Here is a 17,756-nt window from a genome sequence, read left to right as displayed (position 1 = left end):
TGGTGGAGCGCCCAGGTCATGACTCCAAATTCATCATTCTTCCCATGTCTAGTTCAACTGTCTCTGCAACTTCTTTCCTCTCTAGGGTTGATTTACAAATCCAGTATATTACCAAAGTCATCCGGATCGAGCCTTGTTGTGGGTCCTTCCTGGGTAAGTATCTCCCATGTTGTTGTTGTTGTTGTTGAGCCAATGAGGTCAAATGACTTGCCTGAGGTTACACAGCTAGTAAGTGTTTGAGGTCCTCTTGACTCCAGTTCTGGTACTCTCTATCCACAGCACCAGCTAGCTTCCCATGGGCCAGGGATTCTTAACCTATGGTCTGTGAACATAACAAAAACATTGCTGACTTTATTTATCTACAGCTGGTTTCTTTTAGAATTCTCTTATTTTATTCATTAAAAATGTTCTCAGAAGGAGTGCATAGGCTTCACTTGAGTGCCAAAGGGGCCCATGACCCAAAAAAGGTTATAAACCCCTACCTTAGACATACAGTCAAGAGATTAGGGTCATCTTTCTCCTGGCATAGACCTTCAGTTTTATGATCACTGAACTAATTGACCTCTTTAGTTTGCCTCCTGTGATATACATATTCTGTGCCCAGTAGGGATTGTTTTGTTTTTAACTTTATTTCCCTAGCACCTAGTACAGGGTCTGGCACATAGTAGGTAGGCACTTCGTAAATGCTTATTGATTGATTGCTTGTAGACACATCATGTCAATGAGCAAAATTAATTCAAGGGGGCAGCTAGGTGGCGCAGTGGATAGAGCACCAGCCCTGGATTCAGGAGGACCTGAGTTCAAATCTGGCCTCAGACACTTGACATTTACTAGCTGTGTGACCCTGGGCAAGTCACTTAACCCCAATTGCCTCACCCCCCCAAAAAAAAATTAATTCAAGGATTTTTACAAAAGGAAAGTTCTTGAGTTTCTTTTTCCTTAATGGAAAAAAAAAAGTGGAATAATCTAACATCTAGGTTTCCTGAAGGGATATTAAGAAAAGCTAAGGGAGGATTCCATTTAGGCAGAGAAAGCACATGTAACCCACAAAAGAGCAAGGGGACCCTGCTGTTCCTAGGACATAGATCTAGAGATAGAAGGGATCTCGATGGGCGTCTAGTTCTCTCACCTTATGGCTGAAAAGCCTGAGGCTGAGTGGACACAAAGTGACTTGCCCAAAGCCAGAGCTAGGAATTCAACCTAATTTCTGTAGCATTCCTTCTCCGAGACCACATCACACCTTGGATATTCTCTCAGGATACAGACACATGACCTGGAACTACAAGCAAGAGGCCAGTAAAGTTATCCAAATAAACATGGTCTTGAACCTACTGCTTTTCCACAAGAATACAGAAAGCCATATGCCTCTGAGAATTTGCTGCATCATTAAATAGTAATGATAATAGAGAACATTTATATAGAGCTTGAAGCTTTCCAAAGCACTTGAGTATGTTCTAAGGTTATTTGATCCTCACAACAGTCTTGTGAAGTAGGAGCTCTTATTATTCCATTGTCCCCATTTTACCAGTGAGGAAAATGAGGCTCAGAGAAGGTTGGGGACTTGCTCAGAATTAGACACTAGTAAGTATCTGATGCAGGATTCAAACTCAGGTCTTCTTGATTTGCCCAGAGTCATACACTTGCAATTTTCTGAGGCAGGATTTGAACTCAGGTCAATAAAAAGCCAGGCATGGGGTCAGGGAAACTCATCTTCAGACACTTACTAGCTGTGTGACCCTGGGCAAGTCAATTAACCTTGTTTGCCTCAGTTTCCTAATCTTTAAAATGAGCTGGAGAAGGAAATGGCAAACCTCTGAGAAAGTCCCACATGGAGTCATGGAGAGTTGGACATGACTGAAATGTGATGAGATTTGACTACTCTAATTATGTTTTGGTCTGTGAAGAGTGGAGTACAGAAGTATGGCAGAAAGGACAGGTATTATCTGAGATACATTTTGTGTGGTTGCCTATATAGGGCCTCTGTTAGGTATTTGTCAAGTCAACAAGCTAAGTTGTAAAGCATTTATTAAATGCTTACTTTTGGCCAGGTACCAGTGCTGAGAATACAACTAAAAGCAAAACAAATAAACAAACCCACAAAACCCCCAAACAAAAAGACAGTCCGTGCTCTCAAGGAGGTTATATTCTAAAGGGGAAAGACTTAAAAGGGAGCTGAGAATGTGGGAGGGGGACAATGACTCAGGGGCAGATCTGTTGTGTTTAGAGTTTTTTGGAGGGGAAGGTGGGGGGTAATTGCGTCAGGAAGTCTGAACCATTACTGCCTTTCCTCCTCCATCTTCCTCAGGTGCAGATCTGGAAGAAGAGTCAGGGAGTAAGCATGTCTGGCCTGGGGAAAGCCACATTTTTTTTTTTTTTTACTTACAAATAGATGAGAATGATATCTCATTTTGTTTTGAATAATTTGCATAAATTGTTTTGCATAAATTACAAATTAAATTAAAAAACCAAATAGATGAAAATGAGTTATCTTTCCTATATCGGCAGTCTGGAAGTGGATGTTTCAAAGGTGTGTAAAAGTACCTGAGAAATTTGGCCTCCTCAATATTTTAAGGCAGCTTGGGATATTAGCTGGAGGACCTGTCTGGAGACAAGAAACCATGGATTCAAATTTTGCCTCTGACACTCACTTAGCCCTGTGACCCTGGCATGTGTTTTGACTTTGAGATAGGCAACTCTTTAGATTAGAAGGGACAGATAAGCTGATGATCTATCTTGGTAGAGAGAATTTCTACACCAGGAGGTTCAATCACAGGTTTGCCCCCCAAATACTTTAAACCTGAAGTGCAATTTAATGACTTTTTACTATACTTAATAAAATTTTCACTCTGTTTTATTCGTTTGGTGGCCTAAGCAATGCTCTAGATGGCCCGCTTCCAAATATCCATTGTTCCTGACTTGGTTCTCAATATCCATTCCTTTAGGTGGAACCACTCTCACTATCTCTGGAATTGGCTTCAGTAAGGATCCAGCTCTAGTTTCAGTATCAGTGGGCAACCAGACCTGTAGCATTGTGAACTCAACTGAGGAGACCATCTGGTGTGAGACATCATCAGCCCCTTGCTTGCCTGATACAGAGCCCCAAGCTGTCCTGGTTCCCATAGAAGTCTTAGTTGGCAACATCCATGCCCCCCATGATCCCTCGTTTGGCTTGGGAAAGAAGGACTTTACCTTTACATACAATACAGCTTTAACTCCCTTTGTGACTGCCATGCAAGGGCAAATAAGAGATGCCATCCTAGAGCTACAAGTGGAAGGAAATAACATAGCTAAATCGGCTGTGCTTCTGGGGAATGTGAAGTGTGACCTTGAGCCACAATCTTTGAGTTTCAACAGGACTCAGTATTTCTGTTCCTTACCACTAGCAAATATGGAAGCTGGGATTTATCCTATCCGGGTTTTCCAGCAGGATATGGGATTTGCAAATATGTCTGCTGTGCCCCACAGTTTCACAGTGTCCCCCCAGGTTACTGACATCTCTCCTACCCATGGATCAGTGTGCGGAGGGACATTACTTACTATAGTGGGTCTGGCTTTCAAGTCCAGAATGAATTTAGTGCAGGTTAACCTCTCTGGCCCTTATACTTGTGCCATGTGGAACTGGGATGACCAGATAATCCTCTGCCAGCTTAGCTTTATGGGAAACCTCCCTAAAACATCACTTTCCCTGAATGTCACAATCACCACTAATGGGATAAGCAGCAAGTGCCAAGGAAACTGTACATTCTATCTGCAGGAAGAGGCAAGTCCCACTATGGACACGTTGACCACCAAGGTCAGTGGGACTCTGACCACTCTGTTGATTGGTGGTCAGAAGTTAGCCACTGCCACTGATGAGCTGGTGGTTTTGGTTGACGGCCATCTTTCTTGTGATATAACCTTCTATAATGCAACTCAGGTGGAATGTCAGCTGAGTGACTTGGGCCCTGGTCTACATCACTTCTCTCTTCTGAATAAGAGAAGTGGCTTTGCTTGTCTACATGCCATACCTCCACATTTCAGTGTTGCTCCTCAGGTGCTTGGGTATCACCCTCAGAATTTCAGTGTCCTTGGTGGAGGCCTCTTAACCATAGAGGGCACAATACTCAGAGGACAGAACACAACTTCAGTCCTGGTAGGGCACCAACCCTGCCTCACTGTGAATATTAGCTCTGTGCTTATCCAGTGCATTGTTCCCCCAGGCAATGGGACAGTTGTCCTGGAAATAGAAGTAGATGGGAACTTATATGATGTGGGGATGATTGATTACAGGGATGCATTTACCCCAGCATTACTTTCCATTCTTCAAATGGATGGTTTGATTGTAACCATCATGGTGGCCCGAACCACTGGTGCTGAGAACATGGAGATTTTTATTGGGGGATCACGATGTGTGGGCATCTTGGGTAACCACACAGTCCTACAATGCTCAATTTCTCAGCTTCCTGCTGGCGAATATCAAGTCAAAGGTCACGACCGGCTCAGAGGTTGGGCTTCATCGACATTGGTGTTCACCTCTAAAGTTACCATTACGTCAATCTATAGTAACTTTGGTAAGTCAAGTAAATCAGATAAAACTCTCTTTCTGAGTGGGTTAACCATGATAGCAGAGGTTAAATGATTTCTATGTGTAGTTTCCAATGGGTAGAAAATTAACACCAATCTGAAAGATGAGAGCAGGAGATGGGAAGATTGAAAAGTGATTGGGTTTGTTATTTCGCCAATTTCTTCCTGAGAGTTCTCTTTGTGATGTTGAATTTATGACTATCTTTGATTGGTTTTTTATAGGAGGGACTGCATTTTTAGAGTGCATGCTCTATAAACATGTGATTGTATTTTAATTTCCCAAATTAATCTGATTTAATTTCTTTAAAAAAACCACCAAAGTACTGTAATTTACAGGAACTCATTACTTCATTATTTAAATAGACTATAATAACTTGTACCCATTTCTCCCTCTCAGGATCATGTAATATGTATGACTGTATTATGTATATATTAAATATAATAATTTTCTCATTATATAATATTTATTACAATTCCACAATATAGAAGAAGATGAGATTCTCCAGGAGGCCAAATTGTTATAGTTTCTATGGCGTTGGATGTACATTCCCCTTCATCTCAATTTAGCTTTTCTCATACATTCTCTTCATTTCTTTGCCGTATTGGTTTTCAGTTCTTCTGTTCTCTTATAGTCTAAAAGATGCTTACTTTAAACAGGATACAAAGGCTTTAAAAATGATTGAGAGGATACAGAGTACAGTTGTAGCTAAAGAAGAGAATTATAATACCTTAAGGCCTTAACAGAGCCATTTCTTATACACACCCAACTATGGAAGTATGTAATCTTGCTGATTCCTGTCCCACTTTTGTCTCTAATTAGCTATAGCTTAACCTCTTTAGGTTCCAGTTTCTTTATCTGTCAAATGAAAAACTTAATACTCTCAGGTCCTTTCCAGTTCTAATATTCTTTGATTTTGTGCTGGCAGAATTGTTGTTGTTGGTTTTTTTTTTCAGTTGTGTCTGACTCTTTGTGACCTCAATTTAGGGTTTTCTTGGCAGAGATACTGGAGTAGTTTGTCATTTCCTTCTTCAGCTCATTTTCCAAATGAAGAAACTGAGGCAAACAAGCCTAAATAACTTGCCCAGGATCACACAGTTATCAAGTATCCGATGCCAGATTTGAACTCAGAAAGATGACTGACTCCATACCTGGCACTCTATCCACAATGGTACCTAGCTGCCCAGTGGTTTACCATTTCCTTCTCCAGTAGATTAAGGCAAACCAAGGTTAAGTAACTTGCCCAGGATCACACAGGTAGTAAGTATCTGAGGCCAGATTTGAACTTAGGCCTTCCCGACTCCAGACCCAGTGCTCTACTGAGCCACTCAGCTGCAGAATAGGGAATATGAAATGATATTTTCTGTTCCCACATAGTGGGAAAAATACTAGATTTAGCAACAAAACACCTGAGTTTGAATCCTAGCTCTGTTACTTGCTATTGTGTGACCTTAGGCAAGACAACTGGCCTGTCAGAGAGCCTAGAATGAATGTGTTGTTGTGAGTTACTCAGTGAGGCTATTGGAACAAGGCTGCACATTAAGAAAGCAGTGGCGGGGGACAGCTAGGTGGCGAAGTAGATAAAGCACTGGCCCTGGATTCAGGAGTACCCGAGTTCAAATTCGGCCTCAGACACTTGACACTTACTAGCTGTGTGACCCTGGGCAAGTCACTTAACCCCCATTGCCCCGCCAAAAAAAAAAAAAAAGCAGTGGCTTGGGTTTTGAAAAAGGAAAAAGAGATGCACTCATATGATAGTAGCCTTGGCTGTTGTTGACAAAGTATAATTCTTCTCTTTAAAGGGTGTCTGGGTGGAAGACTACTGAACGTCCATGGAAGTGGATTTTCTCCAGGGAATATATCTGCAGCCGTCTGTGGCATCCCCTGCCAAGTCTTAGACAATGCTACAGTGACCACCTTCAGCTGCCTGGTGCTGCCCCTGGATGGTCAGTTAAAATGATATTGTTCACATATGTAGCGCTAGGATTATTGAGTAGAAATGTGGTAGAGTTGAAAGAGTCCTTTCCTGCTCCTCCCCTCATACCTCCAGATATAAAATTAAAGTGAAAGAAAATATTTAATATTTAACAGTAAGCTTTAAAAGGGAACCCTGCTGTCATTACTGTGTATCTCAGTAGATGATATGAAAAAGACATATGGTATTTTGTTTTATTTTATTTTTTATCTAATAGGACATATGGTATTTTAGGAGGAATTTAGGGCAGTTAAAATCTTCATGCCTAGGGTTGGCTAATTAATAAAGAGGTCATTGCCTCTTTCCCCCACCCCCCTCCCCCCCAAAAAAAAAAGAAAAAAAGAAAAGAATTTCTGACCTGCAACAAAAAGACATGGGGTCAAATTCCAGGAATCAAGGGCTATGTATATCAACACGGGCAGGATATTTAACTTCTTTGGGCCTCAATTTCCTCATGTATAAAATGGGGGTGAACTAGGTACCTTTTGAAGGCTCTTCTTGCTCAGGAGTTCTGTCATTCTGTGTTATTGGTAAGGTTCTTTATTCTTTTCTTTTTCCTTCCTTCCTTCCTTCCTTCCTTCCTTCCTTCCTTCCTTCCTTCCTTCCTTCCTTCCTTCCTTCCTTCCTTCCTTCCTTCCTTCCTTCCTTCCTTCCTTCCTTCCTTTCTTCTTTCTTGCTTTCGTTAATGATTTAGGGGAAGACCACTTAACCTCTTTGAAATTCAGTTCTCATACAAATTTAATATTGGTGCCCATTTAATATTGGTACTATTGCTGTGAAGTTAATAGGACAGCTTTAAACCAACCAAACAAAACAGTCGCTGTTTGTACCCCGTTGACTTGGCTGTAGTTTAGTGATGATGGAAAAATTGTTCTCGGCTTTATGGATCGTCTTTGGATGGAAAGCCACGGCAGAAGGACCCAGCACTGTTATTAAGCATGTTCTGCCATGAGGGCGGAGCTGATGGCTGCTGAGGGCTGCTGTCTGCTGTTATCTCAGTGCAGTACAGGATGGTGCCAAGCTAGAGAGAACAGCTCCTGAACGTTGGCTATTCCTGCTCGATCACTTATCCGATCCTTACAGTAATTAGAACCGCGGTTACGTTTGCCAGCTAACATTAGCTCCTGATTCTGTAATGACCAGGTAATAAACAGACTTCATCTTTCGGGACACATCATCTCCCTTACCTTTAGTTGTGCAACAGGCTTTGGAAAAGTCCTGCTTTTGGTGGGGAAAAATATAGCTTTGTTATTCATTGGGAGGGCTGGCAAATTGCGTAGTAATTACACATTGTGCTTCAAGGAAAGTCCAGACCTAATTACTGCCTAAACTGCAGGACGAGCTTAGCCAGATGATTATCTTGTTTGCATAATCACAGATCAAGGAGCTATCTAGGCTTTTAACAACAAAGTTTACCATCTCTCTTTGCTATGGAGGTCTTTTAACAGCCAGGTCCTACTGAGGCATGTGGTTACAAAGGGAATATTAGATTCACCAAATGATGCAGGTGAGAATTCAATGAAAGCAGATTCAGATTTTTGATGGGGGTCAGAGACAGAATGAAAGGGGCAGAGTGGGGAGAGAAGGAGAAGGGAGAGGGAGGCAGGAGAGAGTGGGTTGGGAGAAAGGGATAGAGAGGAGAAGGAAGAGGAAAGAAAAAATGAGAGAGTGGGTAAGGGAAGGACAGATAGAGATAAAGTGAAGGAGAGATAGAGACAGAGAGAGAGACAGTGAGGGAGGGAGGGAGAGAGAGACAGAGAGACAGCGAGAGAGAGAGAGAGAGAGAGAGAGAGACAGACAGACAGACAGACAGACAGACAGACAGACAGACAGACAGAGACAGAGAGACAGAGACAGAGAGACAGAGAGACAGATAGACAGAGAGACAGAGAGACAGAGACAGAGAAAGAGAGAGAAAGAGGGAGAGAGAGAGACAGAGACAGAGACAGAGAGAGACAGCGAGGGAGAGACAGAGAGAGAGAGAGAGAGGAGGGGAAAGAGGAGGGAGAAAAGGAAACAGATCAGAAATAGGGAGAAAGGAAATGTTAGGGAGAGGGTGGAAAGGAAACAAAAATAGGGAAAGAAGAGAGGGAAAGGAAAGAAGAAAAAGTATAGGGAGAGGAGAGAGAAAAGAGGGAGAGATTAGGGAGAGGAGGGTTGAGTAAGAGAGGAGAGAGATGGGGAGAGCAGAAGGAAAAGAGGAGTGTATATATTAAAAAGTTTTCACTGTACTAGTTTAGAAAAGAATATAATATTTTTTGATTAAGCCTCTTGAAATGATGAGGAAGGTTCCTGATGCTTTTGAATACACAAGAAAAACCTAACTAAGCTCAGAAAGGATGACATTTAGGATTCTGCAGTGACCTATTTGGTGGATCCAGGCAATGAATCCTTATGTCTCACAATAAATGTAATTTCCATAGGGCTTTTATTCTTTACAAAGTGTTTACTTAAAACTATAAAACAAAATAAAATCCTGTGAGGTAGGTAGTGAAAGTATTGTTATCCCATTTTACATATAAGGAAACAGTCTCAGAGAGTTTAAATGGTCCACCCACACCCCCACAGCTAGCCATTACTAGAGTCAGGCCTCAATGCAAACCTTTTGGATTGTGAGAACCAGGGCTGCATCCCCCCCACCACTTGCCCCCCAGAAACCATGAGATGACCTTTCTATGGTTTCTAAGATCAAAATGGCATCGAGGAAGTCATGTCACAATTCATGGACCTCCTTTAAGTCATGTCAATCAATGTTCTTGAATGCTACCAGCCAATTAGCTTGGAGCTGTGTGTGGGGACTGCCCCTCTTCCTGTTTGACAGGGGGCTTCTGAGGGGAACCAACTGGGACTCCCTCTCTTTGGAAGCATGAGTGATTAGGGGAAGGAACTCTTTCTCTCTCACTAGCGTAGATCTGAGCTAGGGTTTTTCCATTCTTTCAGAGACATGTGCTCTCTTTCTCTCTCTCTTTACTAACTTCTAATATACTTTAATAAATGCTTAAAAGCCTAAACTGTTCCTGAATTTATAAGTAAACCCTAATTAGTTTCCCCCCACACTGGGGGGGGCAGGTAAGGACACACATTAGATTGTAAACATCAAAGGATACATTCCATTTTGGAGGAAGGAGGAGAGAGGGAATTTTCATTATATAGTGCTTAAAATTAATAAATAACAATAAAAATGAAAGAATTATAGCATCTCAGAGTTAGAAAGGACCTTAAAAGATTTTGTTCAATCACTTGTTGCTGTTTTTGAGTTATGCTTGATTCTCTGTGACCTTATTTGGGGTTTTCTTAACAAAGATACTAGAGCGGTTTGCCATTTCCTTCTCCAGCTCATTTTACAGATGAGGAAACTGAGGCAAACAGGGTAAAGTTACTTGTCCAGGTTCACACAGCTAGCAAGTGTCTGAGGCAGGATTTGAACTTGTATCTTCTGACTCAGCACTCTATCCACTGTACCACCTAGTGGCCCTGTTCAATCATGATGACCAGTAATCCTCCCTGCTACAACTCTAATGAGTCATGTTATCCACATAAATAATTTGTATGATAGGAAACTTGCTTTGGACCCGCCCATTTCCCCACTTTGATAACGAACTGTGAGGTAAAATCAATTGCCTCCTTTCAGCTTTCACCTATTCCTTCTGATTCTGCCTGCTGCAGCCTTACTAGAACAAGGCTAATTTCTCTTCCACATGTAAAATATTTGAATAGAACTTTTTTTTCTCCTATTTCTGTTTCTCTGCTAAACATCCTCAGATCTTTTAGAGGATCTTAATGTGATTTCTAGTTCCTTCATCATACTGCTCTCCAGTCGATTAATGTCCTCAAAACTGGGAATTTAGAACTAAATTGGCATTATAGATGTGGCATTCCAGATGTGGCCTGTTGAAGGCAGACCAAGGCAGGACTGTGAACACCCTTGTTCTGTACACTATATTCCTCTTCATGCCTCCTAAAACTGCATTCCTTTTTGTGGTTATTAGATGTACTGTTGAATCATTGAAATTTCAGTGAACTAAATTGTCTCCCCTTGATCTCACCCTGCACTTAATTACTGTGTTCTCATACCGTTCCCATTTATATTATCATGCGATTGAATTTTAGAATCCAAATTTATCACTTTATGTTTTTTTCTTTATTAAACTATCATTTTAGACCCAGCCCATCTTTTTAGCTTGCATTTTCTGGATCATAATTCCATCCTTCAACATGCTAATTATTTTTCATTGTCACCTGCAGATGTTATATTTCAAGAAGTTTGAACATTATATTTTAAGAGATTTGGGAGTGGTTTTTCCACTCTGTCCACATGTTCTCATCCTGTTCATTCTGTGTTCGTGTCCTATGAGTCCTCCATGGAGGATGCCAATTTCAAACCTTCCTCTTGGTTTTTTAACATTCTGTGAAGCACTCAGGTTATCATCCATCTTGCTCTTATCAATAACCAGTTCATCTCCTTTTCCAATCATACATGTTCTGGATAATTTTCATGTTAATTTTTCCATGAAAATAATTTTCAGTAATGTGCTGCCCATCATCATTTGGGGTGGGGGGAAGGGTCACCTACAATTTTGACATTTTTTCCAGTTCTGATGTTCCATGATTGACATACAAATAGCAGCAGCAGCAGAAGAATATTGGTGTTAAAAAGATGAGTTTTTTTTGTCTTTTTGGTTTTTGTCTCAGGGAGCAGCTTGGTATTATTTGAAGGAGTCTATTTCAACTACAAGAATGAAAAGAGGTGAATTATGGTACTTAAGCCAACTACAGTGTTCAGTACTGAAAAAAAAATTAAGGAATACTCACATCAGGAATTGGATTTTAGAGCACCTTGACATTGCTTTCCAGAAACTCCAGATGACATTGGTGACATTTCAAAATCAGTGGAAACAAGCAAAGAAATCCTAAACAGCAATTCTTAAAACAGCCACGAGGTGGCAGTAAAAACACACAGATCATGCAGAAGCCTTGCTGTTTACTCCAAGAAGATACTTTGGCTTGGTCTAGAAAAAAGGAGGGAAAGAATGAAGTCAACAAATAAAGAAAAAGGAAGATAAAAAAAGAGGAAGACAAGATGAAAAGAGAAATTATAGAAAAGAATAAAAGAAAGAAAAAAAGACAAAAAAGGAAGAGAAAGAAGGAAAAAACAGGAAGAAAAGGAAAGAAGGAAAGGAAGAAAGGAGGGAAGGAAGGAAAGGATGAAAGGAAAAGGAGGGAAAAGAAAAGGAAAGAAAGGGAGAGAGTAGAGAGAGGAAAGAAATAAAGAGAAATAAGGTATTTAATTCTACAATTTTATGGAAAGGAAGTTGAGTGTTCATCTACTCCATTCCCTTAACTTCCTATATTATCACATACAAACCATCCAAGGCTGATGAAAATCTGTTGTATTTTTTTTAAATATCACCAGTAAAGGAAGTTCCACAAGATCACTGTTGCAAAAACCCTTTCTTCTATTTAATTTGAATCTCTGCTGCCACAGAGTTCACTTTCATTTAGGCTCTGGTGAAGAGAGAATATAGTAATATGATGGACAAAATCATTGACTCCAAAGACAGATAACCTGGATTCAAATCCTTCCTGTGATGTATAGTATCTGTGTGACTTTGGGCAAATCATTTAATCTTCCTAGGTCTGTTTCAATCATTTGCATTTTATTTTATACATTTAAAAATATTATTCTAAGTTTTCGTCAGTTTGCCAAAGGGGGTCATGATGTAAATAAAGGTTAAGAACCCCTGCACTTGGTAGGTGATTTCTTCCAGCTTTCTAATTTTGTGGATTCCTGAATATCATGTATTGGTTCAGAAGCTGAACTAAAAGACATCTAATCCCTAAAAGCATCCTGAATCCCCAAACCTCAACTAGATTTGGAATGGGAAGATCTGGGTTCAAATTGTAGCCTTGTTTCTTACTTACTATGTGATGCTGGACAATCATTTACCCTCTCTTGGCTTCAGGTTCCTTATTTGTAAAAAGAATACATTAGACTAAATGATCTTCTAAGGTTGATTAGAGTTCTAAAGCTATCATCTGTTTTCTTTGTTTTAAATCTACCTCCTCCAGGACTTTTATTAGTTTTATCAGCCAGGCTTGGACCTGAATTCAAATATAGCCTTAGATATTTAACTTGTTATGTGACCCTGTAGGCAAGTCCCTTAACCCCATCTGCCTCAGTTTCCTGATAAAATAGGGATAAGAATAGTACTTATTCCCACAGTTGTTATGAAGATCAAACGAGATAGTACTCATAAAGTGCTTTGCAAACCTTAAAGTGCTTTATAAATGGTACCTATTATTATTATTACTATTATTAGCATTATGTCAATAAAATATCTAGTTGGGGCAGCTTATCATAAGGCTGGGTCTATAAAAGTAAAAAAAAAAAAAGAGGAAGAAGTTTGTAATTATTTGGCTAGTTTGCCCTGAGAGAAACCACATTATTTAGGATAAATCCATTGGAAGCATGGACTACCCATGTGTACTGGTCACAATTAGAAAATTTCCATATGATTTTTTTCATTTTTTATCTATATGGACATAATGTTATTGATTTTGCTGATTTTTTTTGTGCCAAAGAGGAAGCAATAAACTTTTGAAACTATTTGTATTTTTAGTCTGTACTACTGACTCTTGGCATAATCATTTATTTCCTTTAGTTTATTGTCTCCTGTGTGAATTTGTGCTTCCTTTTATTTGTCTAAGAACTCCCTTTCAGTCCTCAAGAGAAAACACCTTATTCCAGTATGTTTTCAATAATAATGCCTTATATTTATCTTGCTCCCAACTTTTCTTTTTATTGATATCTTTTGTTTTTACATCAACCTTTATTTCTGATTATATCCCTCTAGCTTCTCTACCTGGAGACCCAGCCCTTGTATCAAAGAATTAAAAAAAGAGAGGGAAAAATGTAGTTCAACAAACCCGGCCAAATACATCAACCATATATGATTGCATTTGAAATAATTCCACTCTCAGAGCTCCCCAGTTTTTCAAAGAAAGGAGGGAGGTCATTTTCTTAACTCTTCTTGGGCACCAGATGTAGTTATTATAATTACTCAACATCTAGTTTCCATTGTTATTGTTCTTTCCTTTGACATTGGTTTAGTCATTGTGTATATTGTTTTTTTCCCCCCTGGTTTGCTTACTTCACCCTGAATCAGTTCATATTTCTTCCCATTTGACTCCCATATATATCAATCTTTATGATACAATAATTTCCATTACATTCATCTGCCACAATTTGGTCAGCCATTTCCAATTGATTAGAACTCCCAACTCTTCAAAACACTTTTCCATTTGTGATCTCATTTAATCCTCACAACCCTGTGGAAAGGAAAAGATTATCATTACCATTTGTTGGATGAAGAAATTAAGATATAGAGAGAGGTTAAAGGGATTAAGGTCAAACAGGTTTTTAGTAAAGAGCTGGGAGGAGAGCCCATATTGCCTGCCTCTTAGATCCATGTGTTTTCTATTAGGCCACCCTACCAGTCACTGCTGGCTCCATTACCCTTCAGGATTTTATAGACTTTGATTTTATAACCCTTCTCAAACTTTGTTTCTTAACTAAAGAATCCTAATATTTTTTAGCCTGTCTTCATATAAAATTGTCTTCATCCCACTGTTTGTTATAGTTATCCAAAAGTAATTTTGTCCAGCCCTTTAATGATAGAGATAGCATGGTGTGGTAAAGGATGGTATAGTGGACCGAAGTTAGCTAGGTTTAAATGCCACCTCTGATACTTACTGGTTGTGTGGACACTAGTGAATCAGTCAACTTCTCTGAACCTTAGTTTAATCTTAAAAATGTGGTTGTTAGTACTGGTAGTAATTTCTCAATGGGGTTTGTTTTGAGAATCAAACAAAATAATGTATGTAAAGTATTTTGCAAACTTTAAAACATGATAAACATGTCAATTCTTAGTACAGAATAATGAAATACTAAAATATTATAGTTGAAAGAAACTTTAGAGGTCTTCTCTAATTTAGTTTCTACTTGAAAAGGAATTTCTTTTCTATGATTCCTTGCTGTTGTTCAGTTATGTCTGAGTCTTTGTGGCCCTATCTGGGTGCTTTGCCATTTCCTTCTCCAGTTCATTTTACAGATGAGAAAACTGAGGCAAACAAGTTTAAGTGCCTGAAGCCAGATTTGACTCAGGAAGATGAATCTTCCTGACTTCAGACCTGGCACTCTATCTGTTGTGCTACCTGACTGCCACATGGTATTCCCAACAAGTGACTATTCAGCCTATACTTGAATACTTTTTGTGATGGAGAACTCACTATCTATCAAGGCAATACTTTCAACTTTTAGACAGCTCTAACTGTTAGGGTTATTGTTGTTGTTTGTTCTTCATTCTCCAAGACCATGATATCTGGTGATGTCATGACTTTCAGTGAATTGAATTTAAGTGAGGGAGGGATGTCCAAGGTCACCAACCTCACTCTCTCCTCTGGAGCTATCTGGGTACAGGGGCAAGATATGCATCAGGATGACTGGAGATGGCCCTGGATGTTTTAAGACAATTGGAGTTGTGACTTGTCCAGCATCACACAGAGAATAAGTGTCTGAGGTGAGATTTGAACACAATCCTCCCAGCTTCAGGGCCGGTGCTCTATTCACTGTGCCACCAAGCTGCCCCAATTGTTAGGAAGATCTTTGTCATATAGAATGCCTGGAAATCTGTCTTTTCTAATTTCCACCCATTCTTAATTATGTTTTCTGGGACTAACTGGGACAAGGCTGTTTTTTCTTCCACGTTGTAACGATTGGAATAACGCCACCTGCTGGATACTTACTGTAGAAGAGTTCTGCCCATGAAGCGAAGGTCTTTGAGGGCAAGACCAGGAGTCTTTTCTTTGGCATCAGGAAGTGATGCGGACTAGTGGGAGGAGGAAGGAAGAGACTGGCGCTCACTCTCGCGCTCTTTCCTCTGGACTCTGGTGGAGAGCGGAGCTAGAAATGTGCTCTCCCTTTAATAGATAGGAATCTAGGCCTTTTTCTCTCTCTTTACCAAATTCTAATTCTCCTTAATAAATGCTTAAAAGTCTAACTCTTGCTAAAGCTTATAATTTATTGGCGACCACTCATTAGATATTTTAGACAGTTTAGCTAGAATTTTAGCCCTTAACAATTGTTGTTCACATATTATTAGTTAGCAATAGTTATTATATTCTTTTTACTGTTCCGTCAAGGAAACATTTTGTTTCTTGAGGAACAACAGGGGGGACTGTAATGATTGGAATAACGCCACCTGCTGGATACTTACTGTAGAAGAGTTCTGCCCATGAAGCGAAGGTCTTTGAGGGCAAGACCAGGAGTCTTTTCTTTGGCATCAGGAAGTGACGCGGACTAGTGGGAGGAGGAAGGAAGAGACTGGCGCTCACTCTCGCGCTCTTTCCTCTGGACTCTGGTGGAGAGCGGAGCTAGAAATGTGCTCTCCCTTTAATAGATAGGAATCTAGGCCTTTTTCTCTCTCTTTACCAAATTCTTATTCTCCTTAATAAATGCTTAAAAGTCTAACTCTTGCTAAAGCTTATAATTTATTGGCGACCACTCATTAGATATTTTAGACAGTTTAGCTAGAATTTTAGCCCTTAACAACGTTATGGCTCTTTAAATACTTGAAGATAGCTCTCATGTCCCCCCTAATCTCCTTAGGTCTAAACATCTCCAGTTCTTTGGTGGTATAATGAAAAGAGTTCTGAATTCAAACTGCACCCTTGACATTAGTTACATAACCCTGTAAGTCTATGAAAAGAGTAATAATACCTAAGTAAAAGGGTAATGTCTACCTCTCAGAATTGTTGTGAGGGTTAAAGGTAGTGAGGGGGACAAAGTGCTTTGTAAACCTCTAATTGCTATATAAACTTTTAGCTACCATTATTGTTCCTTTTTGTATGACATGGTTTCAAGCCTTCTCACCATTGTGGTCACCTTTCCTTGGCCATTTTCTAACTCGACAATATCCTTCTCAAAGCTTGATGCCAAGATGTTGTTGTTGAGTCATTTCAGTCATGTCTGAATATTTGTGACCCCAGTTGGGATTTTCTTGGCAAAGATACTGGAGAGGTTTGCCATTTCCTTCTCCAGCTCATTTTACAATTGAGGTGTACAGGGGAAAGTGACTTGCCCAGGGTCACACAGCTAGCAAGTGTCTGAGGCTGAATTTGAACTCAAAAGATGAGTCTTCCTTACTCCAGGCCCTTCATTCTATCTACTGTGCCTTTCTAGTTGCTCCTTGATACCCAGAACTGATCACGAAAATTTACATGTGCTCTCACCAAGGCAATGTATAGAGTTATTCATCCATCATAAGATCCTAATAGTTTTGGCTTCCATATCCAACAGTTGATATAATACTGAATGTCTAGTCCACTAGCACTCCCAGTTTTTTTTTTTTAACAAAAACTTATTGCCTGGATACACTCTACTTTATGTTCCCATCCTAATGCGTTCTCATGCAATTATGTTTTTGAATGCAAGTGTACCTTGTTCCTTAATATATATCAAATAATGTATTGAATTTGTATAGCATAATGTCCCAATGTTCTAACTTCATTTTATCATGCAATGCACTAGCTATCCCTTCTAGTTTCATTTTATCCACAAATTAGATAAGTATGCCATTTATTTCTTTATCTAAGTTATTGATGAAAATTTTGACAGAATGCAGATAAGTACAGATCTCTCATGCACTCTATTAGCTTCCTCCCTCCAAGTTGACATCAATGCATTAATCACTATGCTTTGTGTCTGGTCTTTCAACCAGTTTGAAATCTATCCAATTGTCATGTATTTGAGTATGTGGGCCCCTTCATAACATTGAAATATTTTGTGAACACTTACATGATAAGAACTGTACTATTTGTATCTGCTCATTAAGAAAAATAGATGATTGGATATGGACTCCTTGAAATAACTGCCTCATCCCTCTATCTCCCCCCTTTGCCCAGCTTCTGTTATATCCCCCAGGAATCTGCAATCTCAAACTTGGAAATTACAAATCTGCTATATATTGGTCCTTTTTGTTCATGAGGTTATTGTGAGACTTTTTCAGATGTCTTGCTAAAATTCAAATGTACTATGTCTCCAACATTCCCTTAATCTATAAGATTAGCATCTATATCAAATAAAGGAGATGAGGTTAGCCTTATGTGATCCATTCTTGATGATCTCATTTCAGATCGTAATGATCACACTTTCTAAATTCT

At 39.6% G+C, this 17,756-nt stretch overlaps 1 protein-coding gene across 1 annotated transcript in view; it reads left to right on the top strand.

Moving 5' to 3' along the window:
* PKHD1 (PKHD1 ciliary IPT domain containing fibrocystin/polyductin) overlaps positions 1–17,756 on the top strand; it is a 714,107-nt gene that overhangs the window by 121,091 nt on the left and 575,260 nt on the right. The window contains exons 30-32 of the mRNA XM_044005152.1: positions 86–153; positions 2,943–4,550; positions 6,364–6,507. Coding sequence (XP_043861087.1) covers positions 86–153; positions 2,943–4,550; positions 6,364–6,507 — 1,820 coding nt within the window. The remainder of the gene's footprint in view (positions 1–85; positions 154–2,942; positions 4,551–6,363; positions 6,508–17,756) is intronic.

This window comes from Dromiciops gliroides, chromosome 4, assembly GCF_019393635.1.
Source record: "Dromiciops gliroides isolate mDroGli1 chromosome 4, mDroGli1.pri, whole genome shotgun sequence".
Taxonomy (NCBI): domain Eukaryota; kingdom Metazoa; phylum Chordata; class Mammalia; order Microbiotheria; family Microbiotheriidae; genus Dromiciops; species Dromiciops gliroides.
Note: the sequence above shows the minus strand (reverse complement) of the source record. Positions and strands in the feature narration are given on the sequence as shown.